General features: G+C 41.7%; 1 protein-coding gene and 4 non-coding genes across 5 annotated transcripts; all 5 read left to right on the forward strand.

Moving 5' to 3' along the window:
* The first annotated feature begins 7 nt into the window (after positions 1 to 7).
* LOC137662159 (WD repeat-containing protein 43-like) lies at positions 8 to 26,596 on the forward strand. The gene is made up of 18 exons (XM_068398260.1): positions 8 to 269; positions 4,859 to 4,993; positions 7,173 to 7,294; positions 12,445 to 12,565; positions 13,655 to 13,794; positions 14,299 to 14,401; positions 15,503 to 15,567; positions 15,937 to 16,108; positions 16,584 to 16,670; positions 18,526 to 18,657; positions 19,118 to 19,255; positions 20,091 to 20,177; positions 21,593 to 21,624; positions 22,445 to 22,508; positions 24,000 to 24,113; positions 24,567 to 24,636; positions 25,275 to 25,330; positions 25,426 to 26,596. The coding sequence occupies exons 1-18, from the start codon at positions 39 to 41 to the stop codon at positions 25,543 to 25,545; spliced, it is 1,989 nt and encodes a 662-aa protein (XP_068254361.1). The 5' UTR covers positions 8 to 38; the 3' UTR covers positions 25,546 to 26,596.
* LOC137672778 (small nucleolar RNA SNORD53/SNORD92) lies at positions 7,728 to 7,804 on the forward strand. The gene has a single exon (XR_011049637.1). It is a non-coding gene; the product is annotated as a small nucleolar RNA SNORD53/SNORD92 (small nucleolar RNA).
* LOC137672793 (small nucleolar RNA SNORD53/SNORD92) lies at positions 12,708 to 12,791 on the forward strand. Its single transcript, XR_011049645.1, has one exon. It is a non-coding gene; the product is annotated as a small nucleolar RNA SNORD53/SNORD92 (small nucleolar RNA).
* On the forward strand, positions 13,916 to 13,999 carry LOC137672782 (small nucleolar RNA SNORD53/SNORD92). Its single transcript, XR_011049638.1, has one exon. It is a non-coding gene; the product is annotated as a small nucleolar RNA SNORD53/SNORD92 (small nucleolar RNA).
* LOC137672774 (small nucleolar RNA SNORD53/SNORD92) lies at positions 17,500 to 17,578 on the forward strand. Its single transcript, XR_011049635.1, has one exon. It is a non-coding gene; the product is annotated as a small nucleolar RNA SNORD53/SNORD92 (small nucleolar RNA).
* Positions 26,597 to 27,105: the final 509 nt, after the last annotated feature.

Raw genomic sequence — 27,105 nt, forward strand, 5'->3', positions numbered from 1 at the left:
GTGCATGCGCCGGCGCGGAGGGCCGGGTACGGAGCGTCATGGCGGCGGCAGCATGGGGAGGGGAGGCGGCGGCAGCGGCGCGGGCCCTTTGCGCCTTCTCCCCTCACGACCGTCGTTTCTTCGCTATCTCCGGCTCGGATGGGCGTCTGCGGGTGTGGGAGACGGCGAACAGCCGCTTGCAGCACGAGTACGTGCCCTCCGCCCACCTCAGCGCTGCTTGTACGTGCCTGGCCTGGGCCCCGCCGGGGGGACGCCCGCCCCCCAGCAAGGTACGGGCGGTGTGTGAGGGAAGGGGAGGGGGGGCACAGCAAGGAAGAAGGAGCGGGGGTGGCGCCCCGAGCAGCCTTAACGCGTGGCCGCGGCCCGCTCGGCTTTACCCCGCCCTCCCGGCGCCATGTGGCGGGGGTCGGCGTGGCCGGGCAAGCCGGGGAGTGGAGGCGCGGTGTCCCGATGCGAGGAAGGGGAGAAGGGTCCTTTTGGGAAGGACCGGAGCTCAGCAGGGGTCTGTCACTCTCTTCCCTGCCCTAAATCCCTCCCCCACTCCGGCGGTGCTCGGGGCACGTCCACGCGTGCCGGCCCCCGGCGTGGGGGTGTGGGGGGAATCGCTTCACTCAGAGGAGCATCGCAGGATTGCTCCTCACAAGGCAGATTTCACGGGTTGGTGGGGGAAGTGGCACTGGAGATTGTTTCATTTTCTTTTAAATAAAAAAAGGGGCGATGAGCAGAAGCACTGACTGCGTAAAATCATTTGTCTTCCGTGTAACCTGCATGGAAGAAGCCTTCCTTGAAGGAGCAAGGTATGTCACTTCACAGCACATCTCACCTTAATCAAAAAGGTGATGCTACAGAGCAGGTCAGCTGCTGTGCGTCCACTTAGCTTATGTACAGTGCACATTCCGGTAAAGGCAGTATCTCTCCCCACTTCCTTACCCTTGGAAGTATTTCCATGCAAGCTGCTATGCCATCTGTGATGTGTCTTCCCGAGTTCAGGAATCCTGCAGGAAAGTATTCAGTAACTTTGTTTAGAGCACATGTCAGAGGGCTCAGCTGTTCTCCACCTTGAATTTGTTTTATTTAACTTCACCTCAGGGGAGCGCTCGACCTGGACATAGCTGGAGTATATACAGTCAGGTACCTTTTCATCCTCTTTATGTTGAAGAAATCCTATTTTCTTTAGCTAGAACATATGGATTCCTGAGGAAGAATGTATCCCTTGGATAAAGTATGTGAAATCCACCCCCTTTATCATAGGAAGTGGGGAGGGCTTTTTAAAGTGTGTCTTGGTATATCAACAATTTAGTTTATTTGAAGTACTGTGAGAGGTATTTCAAAATGCTTAACACACAGGTTACCAATCCAAAGGAAGAGGGTATTGTCTCATTTGTCTCAGTTGAGCACCTTAGTCCCTGAACTTTGAAAATTCCCGGAACATTTGAAGAATATGGCAGAAAGGGTTAGTTTTAGATTGGCCTTAACCTGTCCATTTGTCACATAATAAGAAGAAAGGATACATGCGTTAATTGCAGGGCCGTGCAGGTTCTTCTTCACTATTAAAGAAACTGAAACTGGGCTGTGAAAATGGGGTTAATCTATTCTGTGTGAGATAAAACTTAAGCTAACATAGTGCGCTGCTGTGGTGCCATAAGTCAAGCACAGGAGGTTTCTGGGTGGATTTTAAAAACTAACCCTTTTCTAGAGACCCACCCCTAAAACACACAGATGCTCCAATTTAACCTGGTTTAGAGTTGTATGGACTTAATCAGACAGCATTTGGCTACCTCTTGGTGCTTTCTAATTATTTTGAATGCTGTCCATTGCTTGAAAGTTGGTACATTTTCAAGTGGAGCTAGAAAACATATTATTTCTTGGAATAATTATACCATAAACTTTTATAATTCATTGGTTTGTCCTTAGACTAAAGCTGTGATGGTTCTGCCAAATCTATTTTATTGAATGTGATTTTACTGACATTATTTAGTCTCTTTTTTCTTTTTTTATTCCTGGAGAGTTGCCATCTGTCTAGGTAGTACTAGTATCTCATGTTGGGGGGTAAAACTGTGCCAATAGTTATCTATAAATGGTGTTTGGCCAAGTTACACCTAAACTAAGTATGTTTTGGACTGCTGCCATGTTAATGAAGGCCACGTGTTGCAGAGGAGTATTAGAAATTAAGTTTTGAACTGCAGGCCCTGGAATTGCTGATGCAGTGGTGGCTTGTTGGGATGTTCCCTGCCCACGTGCTTTCGTAGTGTCAGTGCTTTCTGCTTGCGGTGTTCACCATCTCCTGCTCCATGAAAGGGTGCCTTGTGCAAGAGTACGTGGACCACCGACTTTCAAAACACCCTCTTCCACTTTCTTCCTGATAAGCTGCAACTGCTCTGTCGTCTTCAACTCTCAAGACTTCAGGCTTCCCCCCATTTCGGTATTTTAAGTGCTTTACTTCACGTGTGAGCGGCAGAGATTGGATTTCTGTTTTTAAAGAAACAAAGTCTCAGTGGCTGACGTACTCAAGAAAGAACGTTATGGAAAAACATGTGCGCAGTCCCTTTACAAATACCTTCTTTTAACCATCTCTACTAATTAAAACACTGCTTTTTCAGGCAAAGTTGAAGGATTTCTAAGTAAGCTTGAGTTTCCATAAATCTGAAAAAAAATCAAAAGGAATCTGGTACCTGGTATAGTTCAGCTGTCCTGTCCTGTCCTATCCTATCCTATCCATGAAAACAGGGTGGTCTTATATTTAAGACCCTGATCCACAAGTGAATCCCACATGGATCTCTACTGCAGTTGGCAGTCTGTCTATGTGCTCATCTAACACAGGGTAGAGAAGTTTGATTTTTTTTTTTTAAAAAAAACTTTTTTTTTTTTTAGTTCTTAAAGTGTTTTTTCAGATAATCTCCAACATTAATAGGAGTCTGAATTTTCCACTGGCATTTCCTTCATGCAAAAATTTCTGACAAAGTGCCCCGCTAATAATACTGATAAGGGTGGTCAGTAAAGAAATACATGTGAGAAAATAATTGGAAAAACATTCACTGCCTCTAGCTTTCTTCTTGACACTGGAAACAACCATGGACTTTTGTGGGAATTTTGTTGTACCTTTGGGCTGTTCCAAGGGAAATTGGCCATAACAAACTGAAGTGGAGGGTGAAGAAATTTTAGTTAAAGGATTTATGCAAGGGAAGAGAATACAATCTCTTCTTAATTGTGGTCTTGCTTTGCAGTGGGGGTGTGTGGGATAATTAGTAAAACTACATAAAGAGGTCAAAAAGTACTGGAAAACACATGAACTGTCCTTGCATCTCCACTGTCTGTGTGGCCCTTGACTTTGCATGTCAGACAGCAGTTTCAAGATGGCTTAGTTGGCATTGCTGACAAATATTGAACTAGTTGAGTCTTTTCTCATGTATTGTTTTAAAACCTGGTTGACTGACTTGGTTGTGCTTTGTGACTGTGATGGTTTCTCAGCACCTACGTGTTCATAATATTTGAGAAACCCTTTTCTTTCCCAGGAAAGATGAAACAAATGCTTGCAAAAAAACCCAGTGTAATCTCTTTTCTCAAGAGGCTGCTTTTTAATATAAAAGCATCTATAGAGCATTTTGGTACTTATTGGCCTAAACCAAAACACTTTTTCCTTGCAGAAGGTGGTGTCTGTGTTAAATACAGAGGAAAAGAAAGTCCCACTTCAAAGAACCAAAGTATTTATCCTGCGCTGTTAAACTTTTAAATCTTAGTTGTGGTGAAAACTTCCAAATCCTGATTGTCGTTATATCTCTGGGCCTGCGTAAAAATTGTTTATGTTCACTGCATGGTCTGTTATATGACAGATTAGCTACACCACATGGAGCTTGCACAGAGCTGATTGCTCACGTTTTGTCAGAGTCTCCTTTGGCTTCTTCTGGCTGCTCATCAGTGCGAATGTGTCTGTTGTGTAGAGGAAGCATTAGCTTGTGTATAATTTTTTTTTTAATTGAAGAGAATGCTGTGCTGTGATGTAACAAATGTGAAGAGACTTACTGAAGTCCAATTTAAAAAGCAGTCAGTAGCATTAGGGATGATGTTTTTCTTCTGAAGTCCTTGAGCAGTTTTTTTCTTTTCTTTTGTGTGTGTGATTAGTTATGTGGGGTTAACCTGGTAAGAATAAATGTAGTGGCTGCTTCTGCCTTCTTTATTTTAGTTTCACAGGCTCAAGAGCCAGTTTTATTCCTTCTCACCCATGTTTCGTTAAGAGAGACGCAGTGACGTCCCGCTGTGAAGTGGTTGGTATCACTTGCAAAGCAAGAGGGTGAAGACGTAAGAATTGCCTGATCACAGGAGGACCTCTGGTACCGACATCAGGACTTGGGTAGAGCACGTAGCTTCGAGTCCTGGTTGCTTCCCTCTGCTGAGTGGGGTAGCACTTTCTTTTTAAGAGGCATCATGAGTACTTAATATTTGCAGGACTCTTCTGAATAGCTTTTGAGGAAAAATGAACTGATCATTCCTGATCAAGCGTTTCCATTTTGTGGATGAAGTGTTCTGATCGTGTTAATCTTTATCTCTGCCTCTGGGACACAAACTCTGTGAAAAACTTAAATCTGTTTTTTTCCCTCATGGATGTGGTCGCTAGGCTAGCAAAATGGCCTCCACCAAATGTTTCCAAGTGACTCATAGCAACGTCATTACCTTGTACATGGAGGTACAAGATGGGTCTCTAGGTTGCTTTGCACTTCAGTGTCTTCATTTTGTGTCTTAGCAAGAGTTTGTGCTGGCTGAATGGGTCTCAAACTTACAGCAGTTTTTCCCCTCTCCTTTAACACTGAGAATAGCTGGACAGTCTAATTAATTTCACGTTTTCTCTTTTTCGATTTTCCAGGATGGCCCCCAGAGGAAAAAACGGAAGTCTGAAGTTGCAGAAGTGGACAAGCAGTTAGATATCCTGGCTATTGGTACAGCAGTTGGTAGCATTTTGTTGTACAGCACAGTAAAAGGAGAATTACAGAGCAAGCTAGTAAGTAATACCCTCGTCGTCACATGCTACCAGATACTGGTGGTTTCAGTCAGCTTATGCTGTTCTTTCTGCTGCTCAAAAATAGAATAAACCTAATTGTTCCGATCTTTTTTTTCCTTCGTAGCTGCATATATGAATAGAGGGGCTGTAATTCAGGTGCTTGGGAATCTACAAGTGGTGCTTTTTCTGTTATTGGCCATATGTACATGTTGAGAATTCTTGGTTTCAAAGTTAATGCAATATCCTAGCTTTGTGCATGGATTTGTTACTTTGCATTAAAAATTACAGTAATGGTGAAATGCCTAACTGGAGAGTTAAGTCCTCCATGGGAGTGTCGTACCCTCAGTTCCTGCACAGTCTGGGGGGAGAGGAGGGCAGGATTGAGGTACTCATCGACTCTTGAAAAGGTTTCGTGTTGGTGAACTCTACAGGTGTAAACTTCCCTCCCTTGTGGAAGCTTTTGAGCCCTCTCAGCACATGATCTTTCTTGAATGACATATGCTGATTTTCAAAGTTTACCCTTCTCATTGATCACTTCTCTGTTACTCCTAAGTGTCTTGGGGTTAGTCTTTGGTTACTGTCCTGGCTTTGGCTGGAATGAAGTTAATTTTCTTCCTAGTAGCTGGTGTAGTGCTGTGTTTTGGACTTAGGATGAGAATAGTGCTGATAACACACTGATGTTGTAGTTGTTGCTAAGCAGTGTTTATACTAAGTCAAGGACTTTTCAGCTTCTCATACTGCCCTGCCAGCAGAAGCTGGGAGTGCACAAGAAGCTGTGAGGGGACACAGCAAGGACAGGTGACCCAAACGAGCCAAAGGGGTGTTCTGTACCATATTACAACATGCCCAGTATATAAACTGGGGGAGTTGGCTGGGGCACACCATGGCTCAGGGATTGGCTGGGCATTGGTCAGTGGGTGGTGAGCAATTGTATTGTGCATCACTTGTTTTGTATATTATTATTATTATTATCGTTACTTTCCCCTTCCTTTCCTGTCCTATTAAACTGTCTTTATCCCAGCCCATGAGTTTTACTTTTTTTTCCCCAGTTCTTTCCCCCATCCCTCTGACAGAGGGGAGTGAACGAGTGGCTGTGTGGTGCTTAGTTGCCGGCTGGGGTTGAACCACAACAGTTACATGACAAGCAAAATAAATCTGTATGAGTGACTCAATGCAACGCTTGGAGATACTTGGGCTTCTAAACTCTTAGTTGTGTGTAGGTGATCAATGTACATGAATTAAGAGGAAGCAGTGACTTCTTGAAATCATGATACATGCAAGTGACAGTAGCTAACAAATATCAGTTCTGTTTTGTGGAAAAGCTGTATTTATACTTGAAAACTATGAACAAAATAAGAGTTTCAGGTTAAAATGTACCGTCTGAGTTCGTTGTAAAGCACTGGCTGCTCTTCTATAGGAGCAGGATAGCAGATGTTATTTGGCGAGTACTTTTATCTTACAGATAGATTGAATTAAAAGATTATTCCTGCTAGAATAAGGGCTGTCACTTTTAGCTGTCCTCACTGACCGGAATGTGTTGTTGTGATGTATTTGGTCTTGCTCAAAGCTGATTTGCAGTGACACTCGGGGAATATGCTGAGCTGGCTGGTGCCGATTCGAATAGTGAAATTTTATAAACTCCAGGAAATATTTTCATAAATGGTTAAAGTGTATATTTGAGCTGCAGAGATTTTGGTTGTTAAGAGAGGTGAATGATACCCCTTTGTAGGGTCTTCTGATCTGATGATAGCTCACTCCTGAATGCTGAGTACAAAGGGAAGGATACTCCTCTCCGAATGTACTTAAGCAAGCAGGCACTTAGACGACTATCAGCAAGACGTCTGTGCTAGCCTTTCCTTTGAGCAAATTTCATATGTTAGACAGCCTTGTTTGGCTGTCTGTATAAAAAGAGTGGGCAGGACAATTTCTTTCTTGCCTCTGAAGTGCTAGAACAAGAATGAATTCAAATACTTATGTGTACATATCAAAATATGAAATATCTTTAACTTGTATAGCTGTAAATGTATATCGGTCTTCAAAACCACACCCTCTCCAAGTTGTCAATGATGTGAATTTAGTTCTCGAAAGAGCAGCTTGTTCACATTGTTGGTGTAGGGAGGACTCAGTAGTCAAGACTTCTTCATTTATTAAGGAGTTGACCCTTTTTTACCTTTTGTAGGATGGTGGTCACGACAATAGAGTAAACTGTGTGAGATGGCATCAAGACAACTGCTGCTTGTATAGCTGTTCAGAGGACAAACACATTGTGGAATGGAACACACAGACCTGCAAAGTAAAGTGGTAAGCGATGCTGGTTTTCCGTCAGGTTTGTTGGCACTTGCTTTTGTGTATTTCTTCCTTCACAGGTTTTAGTGAGGCCCTTTTGGAAATTCTGCACTCAGCTCTCCAGGCTTCATGCCCACTGTACAAAGTTGACTGTTGGCTCTTATTTTTCTGAGATTGGAAGTGGTTTTGTTAAGGGATAAAAGAGTGATTCTCATAGTTGGCTTTTTTCCTCTGTGTATTGGAAAGACTAGATGAAACGAGTAACTGTGCTGAGAGGGATTTGGGTCCTTCTATGCTAACTTTCAGTGGGACGTGGGCTTCCAGTCACTTTTGTGACACTGAAAAATCTAAATTCTAGAAAATATCCTTGGAAATATGGGGGAGCAGATACTGGAACACCTCATTCCAGTTCAGTCAGTTACATGCACCCAGCTTTGCTCAAGGGGCCTTGCTGTGATGATACCCAGTTGGTTTTGCTCACTGCTGATGTGCAGTGGAGACAGTTCCACTTGGCTGTCTGAGCAGGCTGCTACTGTTTAAAGTACTGTTGAGCAAAATAGAGCTTAGTGCAGAGTAACAAGATGTCTGGTGTAGGCACTTACTTTCTTTTGTAGTGAAGGCAAACTTTTTAAACTTTAAAGAAGAAACCAAGATTTCTCTTAACGATCCTGGTTATCTTACTTCAATAAAAGCCTAGTGTCTGATGGCATCTTGACCCTTCTCTTATGCTGTTGTTACTTTTTTATAACATTCCCCACTGTTGTGTTATTCTTACTGGAGCTCTTCTGGTTTTGTTAAAGACTCTGTGGGCACTGCACAGTAGCCCTCTTTGGTTTCCCTAGAAAAGAGAAGCATCCTTGCTTGTATTAATTTGAGACCTTGCATAAAGTAGCAGAAGATGGCTGTAAAATCTCCATCTAGCCTTCTCTTCTTAGGATTGAACACACCCAGTGCTCTCCCCTTTTCCTCTTATGTTACATGCTCTAGTCCCTGAGCTGCCTTCGTGGCCCTCCACTGGATTTGCTCCACTATGTCAGTGACTTTTTGTACTGTCCCAAACTGGACATAGTGCTCAGGTGCAGTTTCAAAAATACTGCACAGAGGAGAGGAACCACTTTCCTTGGCCCACTGGCCCCACTCTAGCTGATGCAAGTCAGTACACAGTTGACCTCATTGCCACAAGGACTCACTGCTAACTCTTGTTCAGTTTGACTGTGAGGACTGCAAGCTCCTTTTCTGCAAAGCTGCTTTCTACCCATTTGTCCCCAGCCTGGACTGGGATTTTCCCATCCAGCATTCATGATTTCACATTTCCTTTGAGCTTCTGACAGCCTGTTTCTCAAGCCTGCTGAGATGCTCCTGAGTAGCAGCCCTGCCCTTCCAGATTATCAACCGCTCTCCCTAATTCGGTATTGAATGTGAACTTGTGTGTGCATTCTGTCCTGTTTTGAGGTCATTAATGAAGACCTGGGCAATTACTGAAGATGTTAAACAGTATGGAGATATCCTTAGGGAGTGACACCAGTAACTGGCCACCAGCTGTACTTCACACCAGTGATCACAACTGTTTGAGCTCAGTGATCCAGCCAGTTCTTATCCCTCCTTAGAGTCCATCCATTCAGTCTCTTTATCTCCAGTTTGTCTGCAAGGATACTACATGAGACATTGTCAGAAGTATTGCTAAAGTCAAGTTAAATGGCATATGTGGCTCTCCTCTTATCCACCAAGACAGCTGTCTCATTAAGAAGGCAGTCAGGTTGGTTAGGCACGATTTGCCATTTGTAAATCCATGCTGGCTGTTCCCAGTCACTTTTTTGACCTTTGCGTGACTGGAAATGGCTTCCAAGTGGATTTGTTGTATAACCTTCCCTGTTCCCTGGATTCTCCTTCTTGTGAATACATTTTGTCTCTTTTTTTTTTTTTTTTTCTTTTCAAGTAATCAGAAATTTCTCCTGAGCTACATGACCACTCAAAATGATGGTGTGGTCTTGTAATGACACTGGCCTCAGCAGTTCTGGATGCATCTCTCTCAGTCTTATGGAGTTGCATGGGTTGGATTTGCTGTTGTCGTCCCTAATTTGATCTCCCTTTACTATGGAGAGTGCTTTGCTCCGTCTGACTCTGGCACTAGGTTTGGGAACATGGGAGGCCTGAGGGACTGCTCTTCAGTGCTTTGGCCTTTTCTATGTACTGGATGGGTCCCTACACCATTCAGCAGCGGGCCCACACTTTCCTCAGTCCTCATCTTACTGTTGCTGATGTGCTGTATGTAGATGTCCTTTTGTTGGCCTTCATATTCCGTGCTGGTTTGAACACCAGCTGAGCTTTGGCTAATTCTGTCCCTGCGTGCCTGGACAGTATTTTTATATTCCTCTGTGTAACCTGTCCCCACTTTCACCTTCTCTATACCTCTTTTTTGTGTTTTTGACTTGAGTCAGGAGTTACCCATTTGGCCAAGTTGGCCTTCTGCAATATGTGGTGATTTTCTGCTCACTGGAATGGACCATTCTTCTGCTTTGAAGAGCAACCAGCTTTCCTGGGCCCCTTTGCCCTTCAGGGCAGCCTCCAGTGGGATCCTGTCAATCAGTTCTCTGAATAAGTTGCAGTCTGCTCTTCTGAAGTTCAGGGTTGTCATTCTGCTGTTTATCTTACTTGTTTTTCCTAGGGTCTTTAAATCCATTGTCTTATAGCTGGAGGTTATCACCAACCATCATATCCCTCACCAGTTCTTCCTTCTTTTTTTTTTTTTTTTTGTGAGTAGCTGTTCCAGAAAAGCACCGTTCATAGTCTGGTTCTAAATCACTTGCATCAAGAAAAGGTCCTCAGCACTTGCCAGCAATCTCTGGGTCTACTTGTGCCCTCCGATGCTGCCCTTCCAGCAGTTGCTGGGGTGGTTAAAGCCCCTTAGAAGAACCAGGGCATGGAATTATGAACATTCATTTATTTCTTTTTCAATCAGACAATCTGTAGCAGATGCCTACCACCACACCAGTGTTGTTGGTCTCTTCTCATATTTAGCAGTAAGTTCTCTACTGGCCCTCTGCTTCTTTCAGAGAAAAGCTCCATGCATTCATGCTACCCTTTCGTGTGGAGAAACCTCTCTCCTTTTTGCCTTCCTGGCACCTCCTTGCTGAACCGCCTTCCTAAAGGTCCATTTATTGCAGCACTCTTGTTTTGCAAGCTATCCCACTGTTTCTCTGTGATCCCAGTGAGATCAAAGCTCTGAAGCTGCCCATGGATATTTACTTCACCCTGTTTGTATTCGATAGCACGTGTGTTCACGTACAGGTACTTGAGATGGGTCCCAGTCATGCTGCCTTTTCAGGAAATGTGAGAATTTTTCCTGTCATGCTTCATCTTGGGTGTTTCCCTCTGCCTCTGTCCCATACTGCTGCTTTTTTGGGGGCTGTGCTTATAAAAGGTAATTAGAGGCATTGTGTTCTTTCATTTCGAAGATGGCAACAAAAAACCGTTCCTGGAGTGTATACATTAAAAGTACACCAGCAGTATAATATCATGCTTTTTACCTGAAATTTTTCTGTGGTGATATTATGAGTCATACCTAAGATAATTGACATTGGAAAGAGCAGAAGAAAACAGTTCTCTAAAATTTTGCCTAAATTGATGAGACTAGAAGGCACGAATTATCCCAAATAATTGCTCATGCCCAACGTACATGTGAGATTGCCTGCATTCTTTAACACTTGTCAGGACCTGGAAATGAATCCTTACGTATCCCACAGAGAACTCAGGATGGTTGCTCCTGGGGTAGAGAAGTGTTCAACTTCTTTTCATTTTCAGGCTTCTAGACATTTTCCTATCAAAGTATGGACTGCTAGATAGGGAACTGAAACCACGTGGCTTTGGCTTGACTTTCTTAATTGCTGGAGAAGTAGTCCATAGAACCACTTCAGCAGGTCTGTGCAGCACACATTGAAACATCTGTTAGAGGGACAAGCTGTTGGGGAAGAGAGAGTTTCTGAAGAGGCAAGACAAGGTGTTGGAGAGAGGTGGTCTCAAACATTCTGGATGACTTGTTGTTTCTCTGGTTGTAGCTTTTTCATGTCTTAAATACTCTGAATACTCAGAGGCATTCTGTACATCTCCTTATGCAGCTTCTTGTTTGATGATATCATGTTTAAAGCTCTTTCCTGTAAAATTATATAAAGAGTATCCAAAGTAAAAAGCTGATGGATTTTTGCTGTGTCTTGTATTCTGCAGTCTAGTTTAGACTAGTCTTTTTAGTATATTTTAAAATACCTTCTTGGGTTTACATTATTAAATGGCTTGAAATTCTTAGTGCTGACCTTCTATTTGGAAGACAATACAAAATCTTGTCATACTCTTTGAAAGGCATAATGTTGTTTGTCAAGTTTGTAGGCAGTAAAACTTTCAGCTTTTGTGAAATCTAATCAAAAGCGGTTCAGTAAATGAGCTCTGTTTTGGAAGACAGGAGAGGGACTGCTTGGGCATGTGAAAGTTATTTGAAAGTATTTCCAGAGCAGCTGTTTACAACCAGAATGTGATGGGTTGCAGGGTACTTCCTATGTGTAAAGGGTTTGTGTTAATGCTTTCCTTGCAGTTGTGTCCTGTGAGAAACAAGTAGTACTCAGACTCCTTCAAAGCAGATGCAAGCTTTTCATGACAGCATCTTTCTTTTTTATTTTTTTTAAGTAGTGCTTTGAACCATAGACCTGTAAGGCTAAGTTTATTATTGTCAATGTCATTGACAGACCTGGGGGGAGGGCCAGGAACTGAAAGGGCCTTGAAACTCTGAATTTTAGTGTTGAGAAGGCCTTTCTGAATGGGTTGGTGTAAGCTTTCTGGATTATGGCTCCTTGTAGCCTGTTTTGAGCAGTAGAGAACTTCGAGAGAGGAATTCAGAACAGAATAGGCAAATATTGAAAAAAAAGTCAACAGTTGTTAGGTATTAAATAGCTTTACATTTTTGAGTTGCTGTATTTTTGTGTGAACTAATTTGAAGGAGAGGAGCTGAAACAGAATAGCTTTGACCTCATCTTTGACTACTTAATTTTTTTTAGTAATTTTTGCCTTAAATTTTCCAGCATGGTTGATGTGGATTTTGAGATTATGCTAATTAATATTGTTTTTTCTATTTCTTCATCTTTCTCCCTTTGTACAAAACCCCTCCATCCAAATTCTAGCAAGTGGAAAGGCGACAATAGCAGTGTCACCTCTCTATGCATCAGTCCAGATGGGAAAATGCTGCTGTCAGCCGGTAGAACTATAAAACTGTGGGACCTGGAGACCAAAGAAGTCTACAGAGTAAGTAACTTTGTTAAACTAAATGCAAAAAAAAATGCTTCTTGATTGGTGACGTTACGTATGTGGTATTTCCCGACAGGACATCTGAAAATTTCATTGGGTGTGAGGGGGCAATTGGCAGTTTTGGGACTGCTGGAAGCTGTTACTGTGATGATACCCTCAACTGTGGTTTCAGCTTGCTGAGAGTTGAATGAGGACATTAAACTCCTTGGCTGTGTCTGAGCTTGCTACCAGCGCCCTTTCTCAAGCCTGTAGCAGAAAGATGGATGCTGTTCTCTTTCACTGGGTCCCTTTCTGATACCCTTCTAACAGAACTCAGTTCACCACAGTATTAGTTACAGCTGGTGTGGGTTTGTGCATGAGCTCCCTGACTTTTGTTGTGAGCCCCTCCTTAAAGCCTTCAGGTTTCTTTGCTAAACTTTATGCAAGTGGTGGCATTACCAGTTCTGCTGTTGAAACAGTTGGAAGGCGTAGGAGCAAAACCCTTGTTCCCTGAGCAGGGCTCAGACATGAGCAAGTTGTCATGTTGTTCAGTTTCTTACTGTGGACTTGCTGGCACGTGGCAACTACCACGTATATCTGCATCCCATGATGACCAAACGCACTATTTACGAAAGTAGATTGAAGATCGGATTTTTTTGGGGTGGGGGCAGTGGGTGAGGTTGAACAGCCTTAGTGTGTCAGCAGACCTGTGCATTTATCTTACAGTTGAGAATGAAACTATGAATCTAGTTTCATTGTAAAAATTGAAGTGTAAAATGCAGGGGTGGGGGGAAGTGCTTTCTGACAGTAACAGCAGTACAGGTGGATGTGATTTCTTTTGCATGGACTTAGTCCTAGTGAATTTACCTTTGATTCCCCATTTAACTGTTAAAATTCTGGTAAATATCTGGAGGGTCAGAAAAAATTTCCTTGAAATACAGAAATACAAGGAAGCTGATCACTAGTAAAAAAAAATAATCACTGGAATGTCCTTGTTGGCTTAGTAACACTTGAATCTTTCCTAACATTCTTTGTTAACTAATGTTTTCATTTTTGCCATATGATTGCTTATGGCAATCATCAAAAGACTCTTGTTTTTTCTTTTAGCATTTCACAGGCCATGCTACATCAGTGTCATCATTAATATTTACCACAGTGAAACCTATGAATGAAAATAAACCCTTTGACGGAATTACAGGGCTTTATTTCTTGTCTGGAGCTATACATGACCGATTACTGAGTGTATGGTATGTAAGCTTTTCCTAACTTGTAACTTGGATTGTGATCAGTATTGAGGATAGACTCAACAAGTATGTTCTGAACCCTGTGATGACACAGAAGGTTAAATAGAAGAGGCACTCTGGAGAAATGCAGTGATGATCTCTTAAATGGTGGTTTCAACTCACTGATTGTTGAATGAAGACGTGAATTTCCTTGGCTGTGTCTGAGCATGCTTCCAGTTGCCATCTGAATCGCTAACGTATGCCAAGAACATACTGTGTAATAGGCTTCCTTGATCTTTGTACTTACTGTAAGGTTTACGCTAAGTTTTCTTGCTGAGTTGGGAGTTACTCTGCACTTGGAATTTAGAACACTTTCTAAACTGAAAGCTGAAATTACAGCATGAGTATTTTTGGGTGGGGTAGGTACTACCACAGTCACTGATGATTTATAGGCTTTATGATGCTTTTCAGGTGCAGAGGGTGCTGTTTGTGCTATGGTAAATAGCGTGTACTGTTTGTATCTTCCAGGCAGATCAGATCAGATAGGAAAGAAAAGAATGCCGTGATGTCTTTCACAGTAACAGATGAACCAACTTTTATTGACCTGACTGTATCAGAAGTCAAAGAAGAGGTAGGACCAATAGTTTGTCACCAAATACGTTCAACGATTTTCAATTGTCACATCAGTTTCCTTTTTAAGGGTATAAAGAAAGAAGCTTGGTTTGTATTTGGCTTCTGTTATGCAGAGATGAGAGCTGAATGCCAATTCATGGGTGTAAGGATATTTATTACGGGTGCATTTATGAAGGTGATTGATAGTTTAAAATACTCATTTTCAAAGCTACTAAGTGCAAATTCAGTGTTTTCTTCAGAAATTTTGCTTGTGGTGGTGGAAATGTCAGTTGTTTCGTATTCAGAACAAGTTAGTAATCAAAATGGTTGTTAGAACTCGGCAGCAAAAAACACACAAAAAATGATTTCTAAAAATGCAGTTTGGGGATGGTCCTGTTTTTTCTGATCTCAAGTGGCTTTGGCAGTGTAACTGCATTTTGAATTAACTAGCCTTTAATGTGTTAAAGCAGCAGTGTGCATTCCCCAAGTCTCTCAATTTCAGCAAGTACAAGTCTGTCAAAGTAGTTGTCTTATGAAAAATGTCTGCATGTGAAACATGTTCATAAGCTGTTTCAGTAACTACTTAAAACATTTTTCTCCTGCTGCCTTTAGATTCCTTTTTAAAAACAGTATTTCATGTAAATTTTCTAATGTTTCCAGTTGTGCCCTCTTACTGCATGTACTGGAAATAAGAGTATTCTGTAATGTACACCTGTCATTTAATTGCTCAGAGCACTCATCTCAGTTTCTTTCCTCTAAGCCTACTTACAGTGTCAGTGCCTTTGTAGACCTGGGCCTCTAAACATGTTGGGTAACATATTTTTGGAACATTGTTACTTATGATCACATATGTCTGCTACTGTCTAAGCTGTTCAAATCTGGATATATCAGTAGTGATAAAGTACAGTTATGGGTTATCTTTTTGTCTCCTAATAGTTGTACTAAATGTTCCTGAGCTGTTAGTCTCTTTAATCTTCCTCATGGATTTAGTTATCTCTTTAATGCATTTAGTTACTGAAAAAAGTCAAATCGTAACCATGCAACTGTCTCTTGATGCCCTGTACTTACGGGAGGTTTGTTCTTTGAGCTAATGAAGATCTTCTACTGTGCCTTCTTTCAGCCTGTGAAGTTAGCAGTTGTGTGCAGAGATGGGCAGTTGCATTTATTTGAACATATCTTAAATGGGTAAGTTAGTATTCATCTTGAGGGTGTCTTTGGGAAAAGTCTGGGATTGCTGTAAGGCGAAGTCAGTCTTGTCATGCTGCAGCCTTTAAGCTCTTGTATCTGTTCACAAACCAGGTTCCAGCTGGTTCTCTGTCTTCGATCACTGGAGACATTTTTGGAGAACTTACTTGCTGGGGGCTGTGTTGCACTTTGGTATTAAGTGTTGCTTTAGCCAAGATTTTGTGTGTCTGTGCCTCATCTTAGCCATCTGTAAAAGGTGTAAACTGGCTAAGTTTGCTGAGGACCTGGTAATGAAAGGTGCTTAGACGTGCAAGATACTGAAGTGATTAAGCTAAATGTCTTGGAATTTTTTCATTCCTTTTTTTCCAGTTATTGCAAAAAACCCTTAACATCAAACTGTACTATCCAGATAGCAATGCCTGGAAATGATGGGGACTCCACACCAAAACCAGTCCCTATTCTAGCAGCTGCGTTTTGCGTGGACAAACAGTCTCTGCTGCTTGTGTATGGAAATACCTTACAGCCCATCATAGAGAAAGTGGTATGTAAAACTTACTGGAGAGGTGTTGGATTTTGTAGTATGGACTGTGTACTGCTCTCGTTGGAGGGGTGGGGTTTTTTTCTTAGTTTTTTGAAATTGTGTAACAAGACAAAGCTTATTCCTTCCCCCTTTCCTGGGAGCTATGACTGTTGCCCGTGAGCTGTTGTGAAAGGCGATTTGTATTCTTTCAATTAAAATACAACTTGACATTATTGCTGGCTGTTTCTTGCCATTTCAGCTGAGTTAGGCCATTGGAACTGGTTTTAATGCTGTTTCAGTTTACCAGTGTGAGGCTCTTTGGAGAGCATAGAGATCTGGTAACAAAAGGCAGATGTGCAAAGCAGCTTCTGTTCTAGAGTGAAAAAAAGTTCATTCTAGTTTATACCTGTGGAATTTGTTCTCATCTTTCAGTAGCATAATGAATCACAGGAGTGAATCTCAAATATATTAACTGGTTTTGTTCCTGTCTTTCTAGTCTTTGAACACCACTGAATCCCACGTATGTTTGATAAGGGACATCCAGAAAGTGTTGTCACTTAAAACAGATGTTGCTCTAACAAAGGTGAGCTTTGCATGAAATGGGATTTCGTTGCTCATCTTGTTTTAGTTTGGAAATGGTAGAATTCACTGCTCTCCTTTGAAATGAGGTTGGATTTCTGGATGGACCTGCTCACAGCTGCAATGGTAGTTACGGATGTCCGTAGCACTCAGTCAAGTGTGGGTAAAGTGTGCTTCCTGGCTGCTGTGTATCCTAGTATGCTCTCGCACACAGTTACCCTCCTGTAGCTCATAGCAAGTCCTGAACAGAAGAACAGAATCCATTCTGTGATTCTGTTCGCAGCAGGTCTGCTGGCTAGACAGGACGGGCTGATGGTTTCTTTCTGCTTGAGATCAGTCCTTCCGCTAGAATCTGTCAGTTTGTACAGCCTCTTTGACCCTGATGGTTTGGGGTGAAGTTGGGATGGTTTTATTTTAGAGTCTAAATAAAATGTAATGGAGCCTTAAAGGGCATGTCCTTCTGGCTCTTTCTCAAGGTGGCCTTTGTGTGTTCCTACTTGCAGGGATATGGCACCTGGGAATGAGAGTTTGACACTTAGATGGCAACAGTGTCCATTGAGGCCACTTGCCACCATTTTCTTTCATGCAGGATCCCCTGGGGGTTTAGAGGTAGGCTGTGAAGTTCTTAATCAGTGTGCGTATTAAAGGCCTTGAAGATTTGAAACGCTTGTGGTATCAGTGAAGTGAGCAGACAGCGCTGTTTTTCTAACCCTCAAGTTACCTACCAGATCTGGTGCTCCATCAGCCAGGTGGGTTTTTTTGCTCATTCCTCAGTCCTGGAGCTGGTGGGTAGCAGAGCTGAAATGCAGTGAGAGATGTAGGAGCTCTCTGGCATGCAGTGATGATACCCATCTTGGTTTCGCTTTTTGCTGGATTCCAGTGAAGACGCATTTCTCTTGGCTGTCTGAGCATGCCTTGTGGGGAGAAGGTCAGTGATTAGTGTGGTGAGCAAAGGGGGTAGTATTTTAACACCATTGCTGTTCTACAGTAAAATTCTTGAGCTACAAAATCAAATTTTTTTACTTTTACGCACAGCATTCTACTCACTGTAGTAGATTATATTTGTATCACTTCAGTGGGCATCCAGCAGGGCTCCCACATATACAGAAGTATGGGCAGGTCTTTCACAAAAAGGCCTGCACAGAAGTGCTGTGGTTAAAGAAGTGTTCTGAAAGTAGCAGGTACCATTCTTGATATTCTGGAAGTGGCATACTCCCTTACCTCCTCTGTGGGTTAGGGGAGCTCTTGGTTATTAAACATATTGCCTTTAAAATTTGATCTCCTTTGTGTTCATTGAAGATGGATACCGTAGCTTGTTTGGTGTAGCCTAAGGTTGCTCTGTTTGTCATCGTGATCATAGTCTAATTCAGCTGCGTCTGAGCAATCCCTAGGAGAAAATCAGTGGGATTGAAGTGAATAGTAGCTACCTTTTACTTTGTGCTGCTGTTTGTAATCAGTTCTTACCTTCCAGTGGAAGCTGAGTTAATCTGCATGCTGTTTATGGGCCTGACTATTAGTACATGTGGTATCTATTGCTAGCAAACATCCAAATATTTGTTGTTGGATACAAACACTTAGTTTGATGAGTGTTAGGGAACAAGCTTGTAAGGAAAATGATTCACAGGTGATTCCAAAGAGACTTGCTTTAGTTAATTATGAAAACTGGCTGACTGTTGCTTGAGGTTGTTAATTGCTCTTAAAAATGTAGGATTTTCCTAATACATATGTCAAGAAAATGGGTTGTGGCAGTCTGGTTTTACTGTGTGTGTGAGAGTCTCAGAATAAAATTAGTATTTTAAATTGGAAGAAAGCTCAAGATATTAGCAATTTGTGCAAATGTGGTTATCTCTGTCTACTAGGTAAAGACGCCTGTTGTGAACTCGGACACCAGAGTTCTAGTGCCTGGCATTCCAGGACATAGTACAGCTGTCAAAACTCCATCCTTGGGAAAGGAGAAAAAGAAAAACAAGAGGAAACCAGGAGAGACAGAGGTAAAGTGCTTCCTCTTTTAAAGACAGCAATAATGGAGAAACTAGAATAATAAATCATCATTATAACTTCTTTAGATGAACTTGAACTTGCTTTGTTTGGCATGGAAGCACAGTTAATGATACCATCTTTTCCTATGAAAGAGACTTCCCTCTGCTCTAAACCTGTCCCTCATTCAAGCCCTGTGTGCCTTGCCTGTAGTTTTGCCATGTTCTTGCAGAACTTTGTCACACGCTTGTGTCTGTCTCTTTGTGCTAAGGTATATTACTGCTTTTCAGTCAAAACTTCATCTTCTCTTGTCTTCCCAGGCTGTTCTCTCTCAGTACATTTAAAAGAATACACAGAATTTGTGTTATTTTCCAGCAGAATCAGAGCGAATGCTGTAGGTTAGGTACTTTGCTTTCAGCTGATGTTTCTGAGAAACTGCACTGAAGCAGCACTGCCCTTGTTTACCGTCTACAGGAAAGCATTGAAGAGCGCCTGGGGGCATTGGATATTGATGTGAGCAAAGTGAAAACTCCAGGTGGCCTTCCACAAACAGACAGCTTCGCAGTCCTTTTGGTTCAGGGCTTGGAAAGCAACGATGCAGAAATCTTAAATGTAAGTGTTAGAAGATCATTGTATGCTGTTTAATCTATTCACTGCGACTCGTGGGGAGCCTTCCTGAAAGCCGGGGAGGGCTGAAGAGTCAAGAACCCGTTGTTTCTCCCTGCTGCTTTTTGCTGATTTGCTCCTCAAGGCAGTGGTGTTGTAAATGGTCGTGGCGGTATTACTTTTTTGTTGTTATCTACCTTGCTTTCTGAGTCAGCCCGTGAGCTTTGATGCACTTCTGTTCATGATAAATTTATGTCACAGTTCAGATGTTTTACAAGCGATGTTACTCATGCAGCCATCTTCCCTTTAGCTTGAGCTGGAGCTGTGCTTAGTCTCCTGAGTGTACAGTGTCCAAGCAGATGCTGTTTGAAAAATGCCTTGAAGACAACAGTTTCACTTGAAAAGCTTACTGTTGCACTTGGACTAGGAGGAAATAATAGTTCTGGGGCAGGGAAATGAAATCTTAAGAATTTGATGCTGAATAGAAATTACTTGTCACAGATACTGATGAGAGGCATTTACTTACAGAAGTCAAGCACAGAAAATAGCAAGGGCAATTGTAATGTGCATGTGATGCTTCATTTCTAACATGGGGTGGATGGGCTAGAGGCAATGCTAGATTGTTTTAGATGGGTTAAGTGTCTTTTTTTTTGTTAATTGTAGATGACTTGAAAAATGGAACTCCTTTGTGTAGTAAATCTTTTCTGGTATCCTCATCTTAGCATGCAAAGGTAGTGGAGTAGAAAGAGAGATTTAAAGCCAGGAGTTTTTGATTGTGCTCATTGCTCATACACGTGTTAAACCTGAATGATTCTCTGATCATATTTTTCCATTTTAACAGAGAGTGCTTAACACAAGAAAGGAAAACGTAATAAAGAACACAGTAGCCAGAATGCCTATCCATGCTGTCATTCCACTGCTGCATGAGGTAGGAGAGACTGCATTTCTTGTACTGTCATACAGGCCACATTTGGTTTGTGTTCTAGCTGGGGAAAATCCAGGTTATGTGTCTTTATTTTTACCAATGAGATTGGTTTGGTAGTTTTACAGGACAGAAATTGTTCTTAATTGCTCTCTGATACGCTCTTATCTTCTCTGGCTGAAGCTTAACCAAAGGACAAAGTGCCACTGTCAAAGCTAGGAAGAGCATTAGATCGTGTAATATTATCTTAAATGATTATGTGGGTAAAATAAAAGGAAGAGGTTAAGCGAAAGCTTGTTTAGTCCATGGCAAACAATTACCATTACATCTTCTTTTAAACTATTAAAATGGATGATAATTTGAAACATGAAAACAGCAGTGCTAGCCAGAGCAGGTTCTGTGAGCATAAATATGCTAGATATTCAAGTGAGAGAAAGAAAAATAGAATACGTACTTAGAGCAGTGAGTTTAGATAGCACTTGGAAATTGAGGGGCAATTTCTTTCCTCTTTTGAAGATAGGTCAGAGGCCCAGTTGCTATATTTAAGCTTTGCGACATGACTTAGTTAGAAATTTAAGAGAGTTTTGGCTTCTGAGCTGCTTAGTCAGTGATATGAAATAAAATCTGTATTTGGACAGAAATATTTTAATAATTAGCCTTATCTAGACACTACTTTGTTTAAACTGAACATCGATTAGTGGCTCTTGTTATGTGAGTGACATTCTGTCACAGAAGTTAATGGTTAGATTTCTCTTGTATTTTAATGTGCTGGCCACAAGTTAGATTTAATTGTCATTTGTGGTGCTAATCTTAACTGAATTATGCAGATGGCCTGGTTTTGAATGTTTAGACTTCCTTTAAGCATGTGTTGTGACAGCTCCTTAGACTTATGTTAATGAGGTGCAGTGTTTCTTTTCTGGGAGCTTTGTCAGACAATGTAAGTGCAAGTGTTTGACTATATAATCTCAGTGGATGGACAGATCTTCATGTAACTGTCTTCTCCAGAGCTTGAGATTTGTTCTGTGAAATTGCCTTTACCTGATATTACCTTCACGTGTTCCCCCAATTTGTCCACCTTGTTAACAGCCGCTCTACGAAGCAGATGCACTGAGACACACAAATAAAGGGATTTCCTTCTACTTACCCCTGACAGCTTTAAGTTTCTCTGGATATATTGCCTGTTAAGAGTTCCAGTTCTATGGTAATAATGAAACTCGCCTTCTGCAAGTTATCAGCTTGTGTATAGGATGGTAGAGCCAGCAGTGTAGTATTCTGGAGCCTGGCAATGGTTAATCCGAGCAAACTTCAAATGCCTGGAGATCTTTCTGCCCCAATATTGGGGCTGTCACATGGATGTAGTGTTGGGTTTTTAAACTTGTTATGTGTTTGTTACTTATTGCTGATTATTTTTGTCCTTTTAGCTTACAAAGAGATTGCAGGGCAACCCATACAGGTAAGAGACAGCTCAACTACAGTTTAATTCACCTGAAACTTTTCTAGTGTGTGCGTTATGGTCCCTCCCTCCATCTATGGGATAGATTTCCATAGTAACTGTAATTAAACTGCAACATCTTGAGGTAAAATTCTCACCTGATTGTGGGTGCAAAGAGGAACTTTCATTAAGGCAATGCTTTGTCAGGATGGCTGAAGTGAAATTAAAAAGGGAAAAGGATACCTGAAATAAGCATATAACCCTGAGAATGTATCTGAAGTCCCAGAATATCGACACTGCGGACCTGATCAATATGTAAAAGAAAATAACTATCACATGTATACCTTGTTTGGTTTAATTATCAAATATATTTAGACACCTCCTGGTGTTGTGTTTCATTAATAACAAAACCAGCTCTTCCTCCTCCCTCCCCCCATCTTGCTATATTGCTATAAGGACAGCTTTGCTGAGACTGGCTGTGCTTAATTGTGGTGTTTGGTTTGTGGGTTTTTTTTAAATAAAAATTCCCTCATTGTAGGTGGAGAAAAAAGTAGCATGCTTTGATCTTTTATTCATTGAAACCTCCCACAAAAGATGTCAGAAACACAGACTGCTGAACAATGTCTAGTTTATTCCCTTGCTTAAATGTCTGTTCTTTTCCTAATGGGTAACTTACGTAGGTATCTCCTCTGGAAAGCCAAACTGTTTTATTTCTATCTGCATTTATCTTTTTATATAATGAAAGAGGAGCACTTTCTATAGAACTATTTAGCATCTACAATGTGAAGTGGGTGGTTCTCAGTCAGTATCTCTTTTGATATAGTTTATTTTTCTTTTCCAGTGCCTCACTAATGGTTCGATGGCTGAAGTCTGTTTTTACTCTACATGCATCCTACCTTTGCACGGTAAGTATTTTGCATTAATGCTAATGCATGTAACTAAAACTAGATTTAAATGCATAAATATATGTATGTTCTTCCTTCAGGAGTCTGTCTCCTGCTCGCCACATATGGCAGTGCCCAAATCAGTGTACAGAGGGCTGCACTTCTGCCACTTTTGCCAAATTGATGCACATGGGTTATAAATTGTTTGTCTTAGTCATTCATGACATAATTATAGTCATCCCAAAGTCAAACCAAAATAAGTTATATCATACCTGTGAGAGTCTGGGAACAGAATTACTGTCAAAGAGTAATCTCGCCTGTGTCGCTAAATCTTAATAGAACTAAATTTGCCTTGCTGTTGTAGTGCTCATTTTGAGACTGTCTTGGGCATGGCTAGATTTATAGGGTAAAGGTGTGCCAAATTTGTCGGGGTAGTAAGTAATGTCTTAGAATCATGGAATCGTTTTGGTTGGAAAGATCATCAAGTCCAACCGTTAACACTGCCAAGTCCACCACTAAACCATGTCCCTAAGCACCACATCTACTTGTCTTTTAAATACCTCCAGGGATGGTGACTCAACCACTGCCCTGGGCAGCCTGTTCCAATGCTTGATAACCCTTTTGGTGAAGAAATTTTTCCTAATATCCAATCTAAACCTCCCCTGACACAACTTGAGACTGTTTCCTCTTGTCCTATCACGTGTTACCTGGGAGAAGAGACTAACACACTCCTCGCTACAGCCTGCTTTCAGGTAGTTGTAGAGAGCGATAAGGTCTCCCCTCAGCCTCCTTTTCTCCAGACTACACAACCCCAGTTCCCTCAGCTGCTCCTCATAAGACTTGTTCTCCAGACCCTTCACCAGCTTCGCTGCTCTTCTTTGGACTCGCTCCAGCACCTCAATGTCTTTCTTGTAGTGAGGGGCCCAAAACTGAACACAGTATTTGAGGTGCAGCCTCACCAGTGCCAAGTACAAGGGGACGATCACTTCCCTTGTCTTGCTGGCCACACTGTTTCTGATACAAAGGTACATGTTGTAGCTTCTGCGTTCAAGTCCAGCCTTGCCGTACAAGTGATGGATAAAGCACTCCTGCTCAGTTAAGAAAAAGGCATTTTGGCACTGTTAGTCTTTTCTCCCATTTGTTAGATTGCTGTGTGTCAGAACTGGTACACGTTGCTGAGGCTGCATTTGTACGCTGGTATGTTCAGTTCCCATTTACGCAGCTTTCTCAACAGTGCTTCGACACCTGCTTACGGCAGTGACTGTGGAAAGGAAAAGTAATACAAGAATTGCCATGTTTTGAAAGTAGATGTGTTTCTAAACATGGCTGAATGTTAATTGATCAGACTGCAGGTGACTTCTGTGAACCCTCAGCTCTCCCTCCTGTTTAGAGTAATGTGAGCAAGGATTGCTTGCCCCAAATGTACAATGGTAGTCTGAAAATTTAGAAGAAAGACATTTGCGATGTGTTGGTTAACAGCTTCGTTTTTCTTCATCCCTCTCTTCTCCCAAGTTGCCAGACCTTATTCCTCAGCTGGGAACACTGTACCAGTTAATGGAGAACAGAGTAAAAACTTTGCAAAAGCTTTCCCGTCTTCATGGAAGACTCTTCATTCTTGTCACCCAGGTGAGTTCCAACTAAATAACATGGGATGTGTAGAAGAAGTATCGTTTGCAGACTTAACCTCCTGTTGTGATTACGTCTGATGGGACCTGTCATTGGGAACTTAATACAGCTGCTGTACAGCTATGCTGATAACACTCAAAGCAGCACACTTAATGGACTATCTAGTCAGTCCATGCTCCCTGGAAGTGTTACACATTTTTTCCTGCCAAATGTGTCTACTACCCCATAGAATTTTAAAGGTGAATAAATAGGAGGTACTGGGCCACTTCAGAGCAGATGTCTCTAAAATTTTACTTTGTCCTTCATACCTGTTTAGCTGTTAAAATACTACTATAAATGAATTAATCTGTGTTAACCTTGATGTAGACTTCATTTACATTGTTATGAGTTTTGTTGCCTTTTAAAGTTGGACTATATGATTGCATCTAAGGCTAATCTGCAAATTCCATTCAGGTTGCAGCGTCGGAAGCGGTTCAGGATGTAACTGAGGTTAATCAGACTGCAAAGCTGGTATATGAGGATGGTAAGTGTTGTATGCTAGGTGTAGCTCTGCCCCTGAATTCACATGATGGCTGCTACCTGATGGCTGTTCATCATGCTCCTGTGCTTTTCTGTTAGTGTACAGTCTGCAAGTAGAGAGTTTTTGTGGGGACTTTATGGCAGGAAAGTCAGTGGTTAGTGATGCGGGCATCTTGTAGCTGGTTGTTCCTTCCTTCTTTCCCTTCCTTTTCTTTCCTTTCATTCCCTCCCATCCCTGCTTCACAAATTAAGGAATCAGTTAATTGGAAGTTCACTGTGGTGCTTAACGTAACTGGCAACCTCAGATTTCTGGTGTTAGCTGCCCTTCTGCTAAGGTAGATGCAGTCAAGGCACTTTCACATTTGAGTCAGCAGGACGTCAAGGTAGTGGATGTCAGTGTGTGTGTGCATGTACGCTTCCAGTTTGGCCTTTTTTTTTCTCTACTGCAACTTCATACTGTATAATCATAACGAAGCAGCTTGTTCCTAATTCGTGTTGCTCAACCTAATCTTCAGGTAGAATTAGTTTTGGAATTGAAATAGCACAGTTTGGAGACTTAGCAGCCTGTGGGGTTGGGCTTTGTTTGCACAATGACATTTTAAAGTCTGTTCTCCAGACTGAGGGATTTTTTTCTCTTTGCAGAATCCTCAGAGGAGGAAGGCTCAGATGATGAGATGATTGCAGATAAAGACTCTGATGTAAGTGGAGCTGGATCAGATCTTCTCCCATTTGCTTGTAACAGAAATTGTGTGACTGTCAAAGGTTCAAATATTCCCATTTATTTTTTCCCCAGGAAAACTGGGATGAAGATGAAGAAAAAGAGGAGCAATCTGATGAACAGGACATGGCTGTTGAAAAGGAAATGAATGGTGATTCTGATTTGGAACCAGAAAATGAAAGTGAAGAAGAGTAACAGCACGAAAGAATAACGTTAACAGTTCAAACAAGTGGGCCACCAAACTCTCTAATTCTGGATCATCTTGCTGAAAGATGCCATATTTGCACATAGGGAGTGCAGACTCATGCACAGCCTGTGTGCAGAGGCACATGTAGGGCACTGTGCATTTCTGAATCCAGAATGTTTAACCATGCCAGCCTTCTCTCGCCCTGTTTCCCTGCGCTTACTTCTAGAAACATTTCTGCCACCTCATGGTCAGATTATGCCTGTCATGTGGACATGCATTTGTATCTCAAGTGAAATAAACCTGCCACCGCTGTTTGTGTGGTAAACTTGGTTCAGCTTTACATTGAATTTGTTTCAGATATTCAAGGATCAAAGACAACCGGTCTATATCTTCTTTCCATGCTTCAGTTAGCAATAGCAAGTGGGCATCCTGCTGCATTTTTAAAAAAAACCCCACGAAACAGGAAAAAAAAGAAAAAAAGAGATATTTTTGTAATATTTAAATCTCTGCTGAAATTCTTTTCTTTCCCCCCCCATCCTCCATTGGTTTAGCCATGCCTTGGCAATACCTAAATGCCAACCTGACTTAAGAATGGCTTTTTTCTTTTTTTAACAAATTTGAACTCAAGACTTTTCTATGTACAAATCAATGACTTTTCTTGTGCTTCAAAAGGACATCAGAACTATCACTGGTTCCTAATTTTGTTTTAATGGAGGCTGTATATATGTTTAATGCTAACCCAGAGGATAGACTGTGTTGAATTGGGTGGGGAGAGGGGAATACACAGGGAAACGAGAAGGTGAATGCTTGTGAATACGTAGCGCACAGCTATGCCTTTATTACGGATTTTTAATCTCTCAGTGGCAGAACAAGGACAGCTATTTGCTCAGCTAATGGAAGCTGAAGTGGTGCAAACACATTTTTAAGAGCAAATCAAGGTAAAGATTTGAGCCATTCACCACTATAATGTACAATAATATATTTGTCTATAAATGGAGCTGTTGCAACTAAATACCACCCTCTTTGTAAAGTGAATAAATATACATCTCCTTTACCAAATACCTGTCCTGTGGTGTTTGTTGAGAGAGACCTTAGGTAGCTAAGGGTGGTGGTGAAGGATGAAATGCCGTTTGTAGAAAGCAGATTTCTAGTGGAGGAGGAAGCCAACCTAAAAGGTTGCAGTGTTGTGCAAAGCATCTATTGTTACTGATTTCTTAGCTCCGTACGTTTCAGTCCTGTCCGTTGGTTTGTTCACTGCTTGGGGCTTGCATTGGGGTGGCAGCGTTGTCTGGCGGTGTAGGGGATTGTGGCATTGACAAAGCTGGAAGAGATGCTGATGTTCTGTCTTTGGAGAGCTGGAGGTAGAAGGGCAGCAGTTGGAGGCTTCCAGTCTTTGGAGGGTTTTAACTGACAGTAAATTAGTGTCTTCATAATTTGTAAAGCTGGGCTTTTATTTCATTTCTGAGATGCTGTGAAAACAAATGCCAACGCTTGTGCACTGTCTGTACTTGCACAAGCCACCAAATTAGGCTGAACTGATGTGTAAGTTTTTAACTGGCACTGATGTT

This window comes from Nyctibius grandis, chromosome 1 (genome assembly GCF_013368605.1).
Source record: "Nyctibius grandis isolate bNycGra1 chromosome 1, bNycGra1.pri, whole genome shotgun sequence".
Classification (NCBI taxonomy): domain Eukaryota; kingdom Metazoa; phylum Chordata; class Aves; order Nyctibiiformes; family Nyctibiidae; genus Nyctibius; species Nyctibius grandis.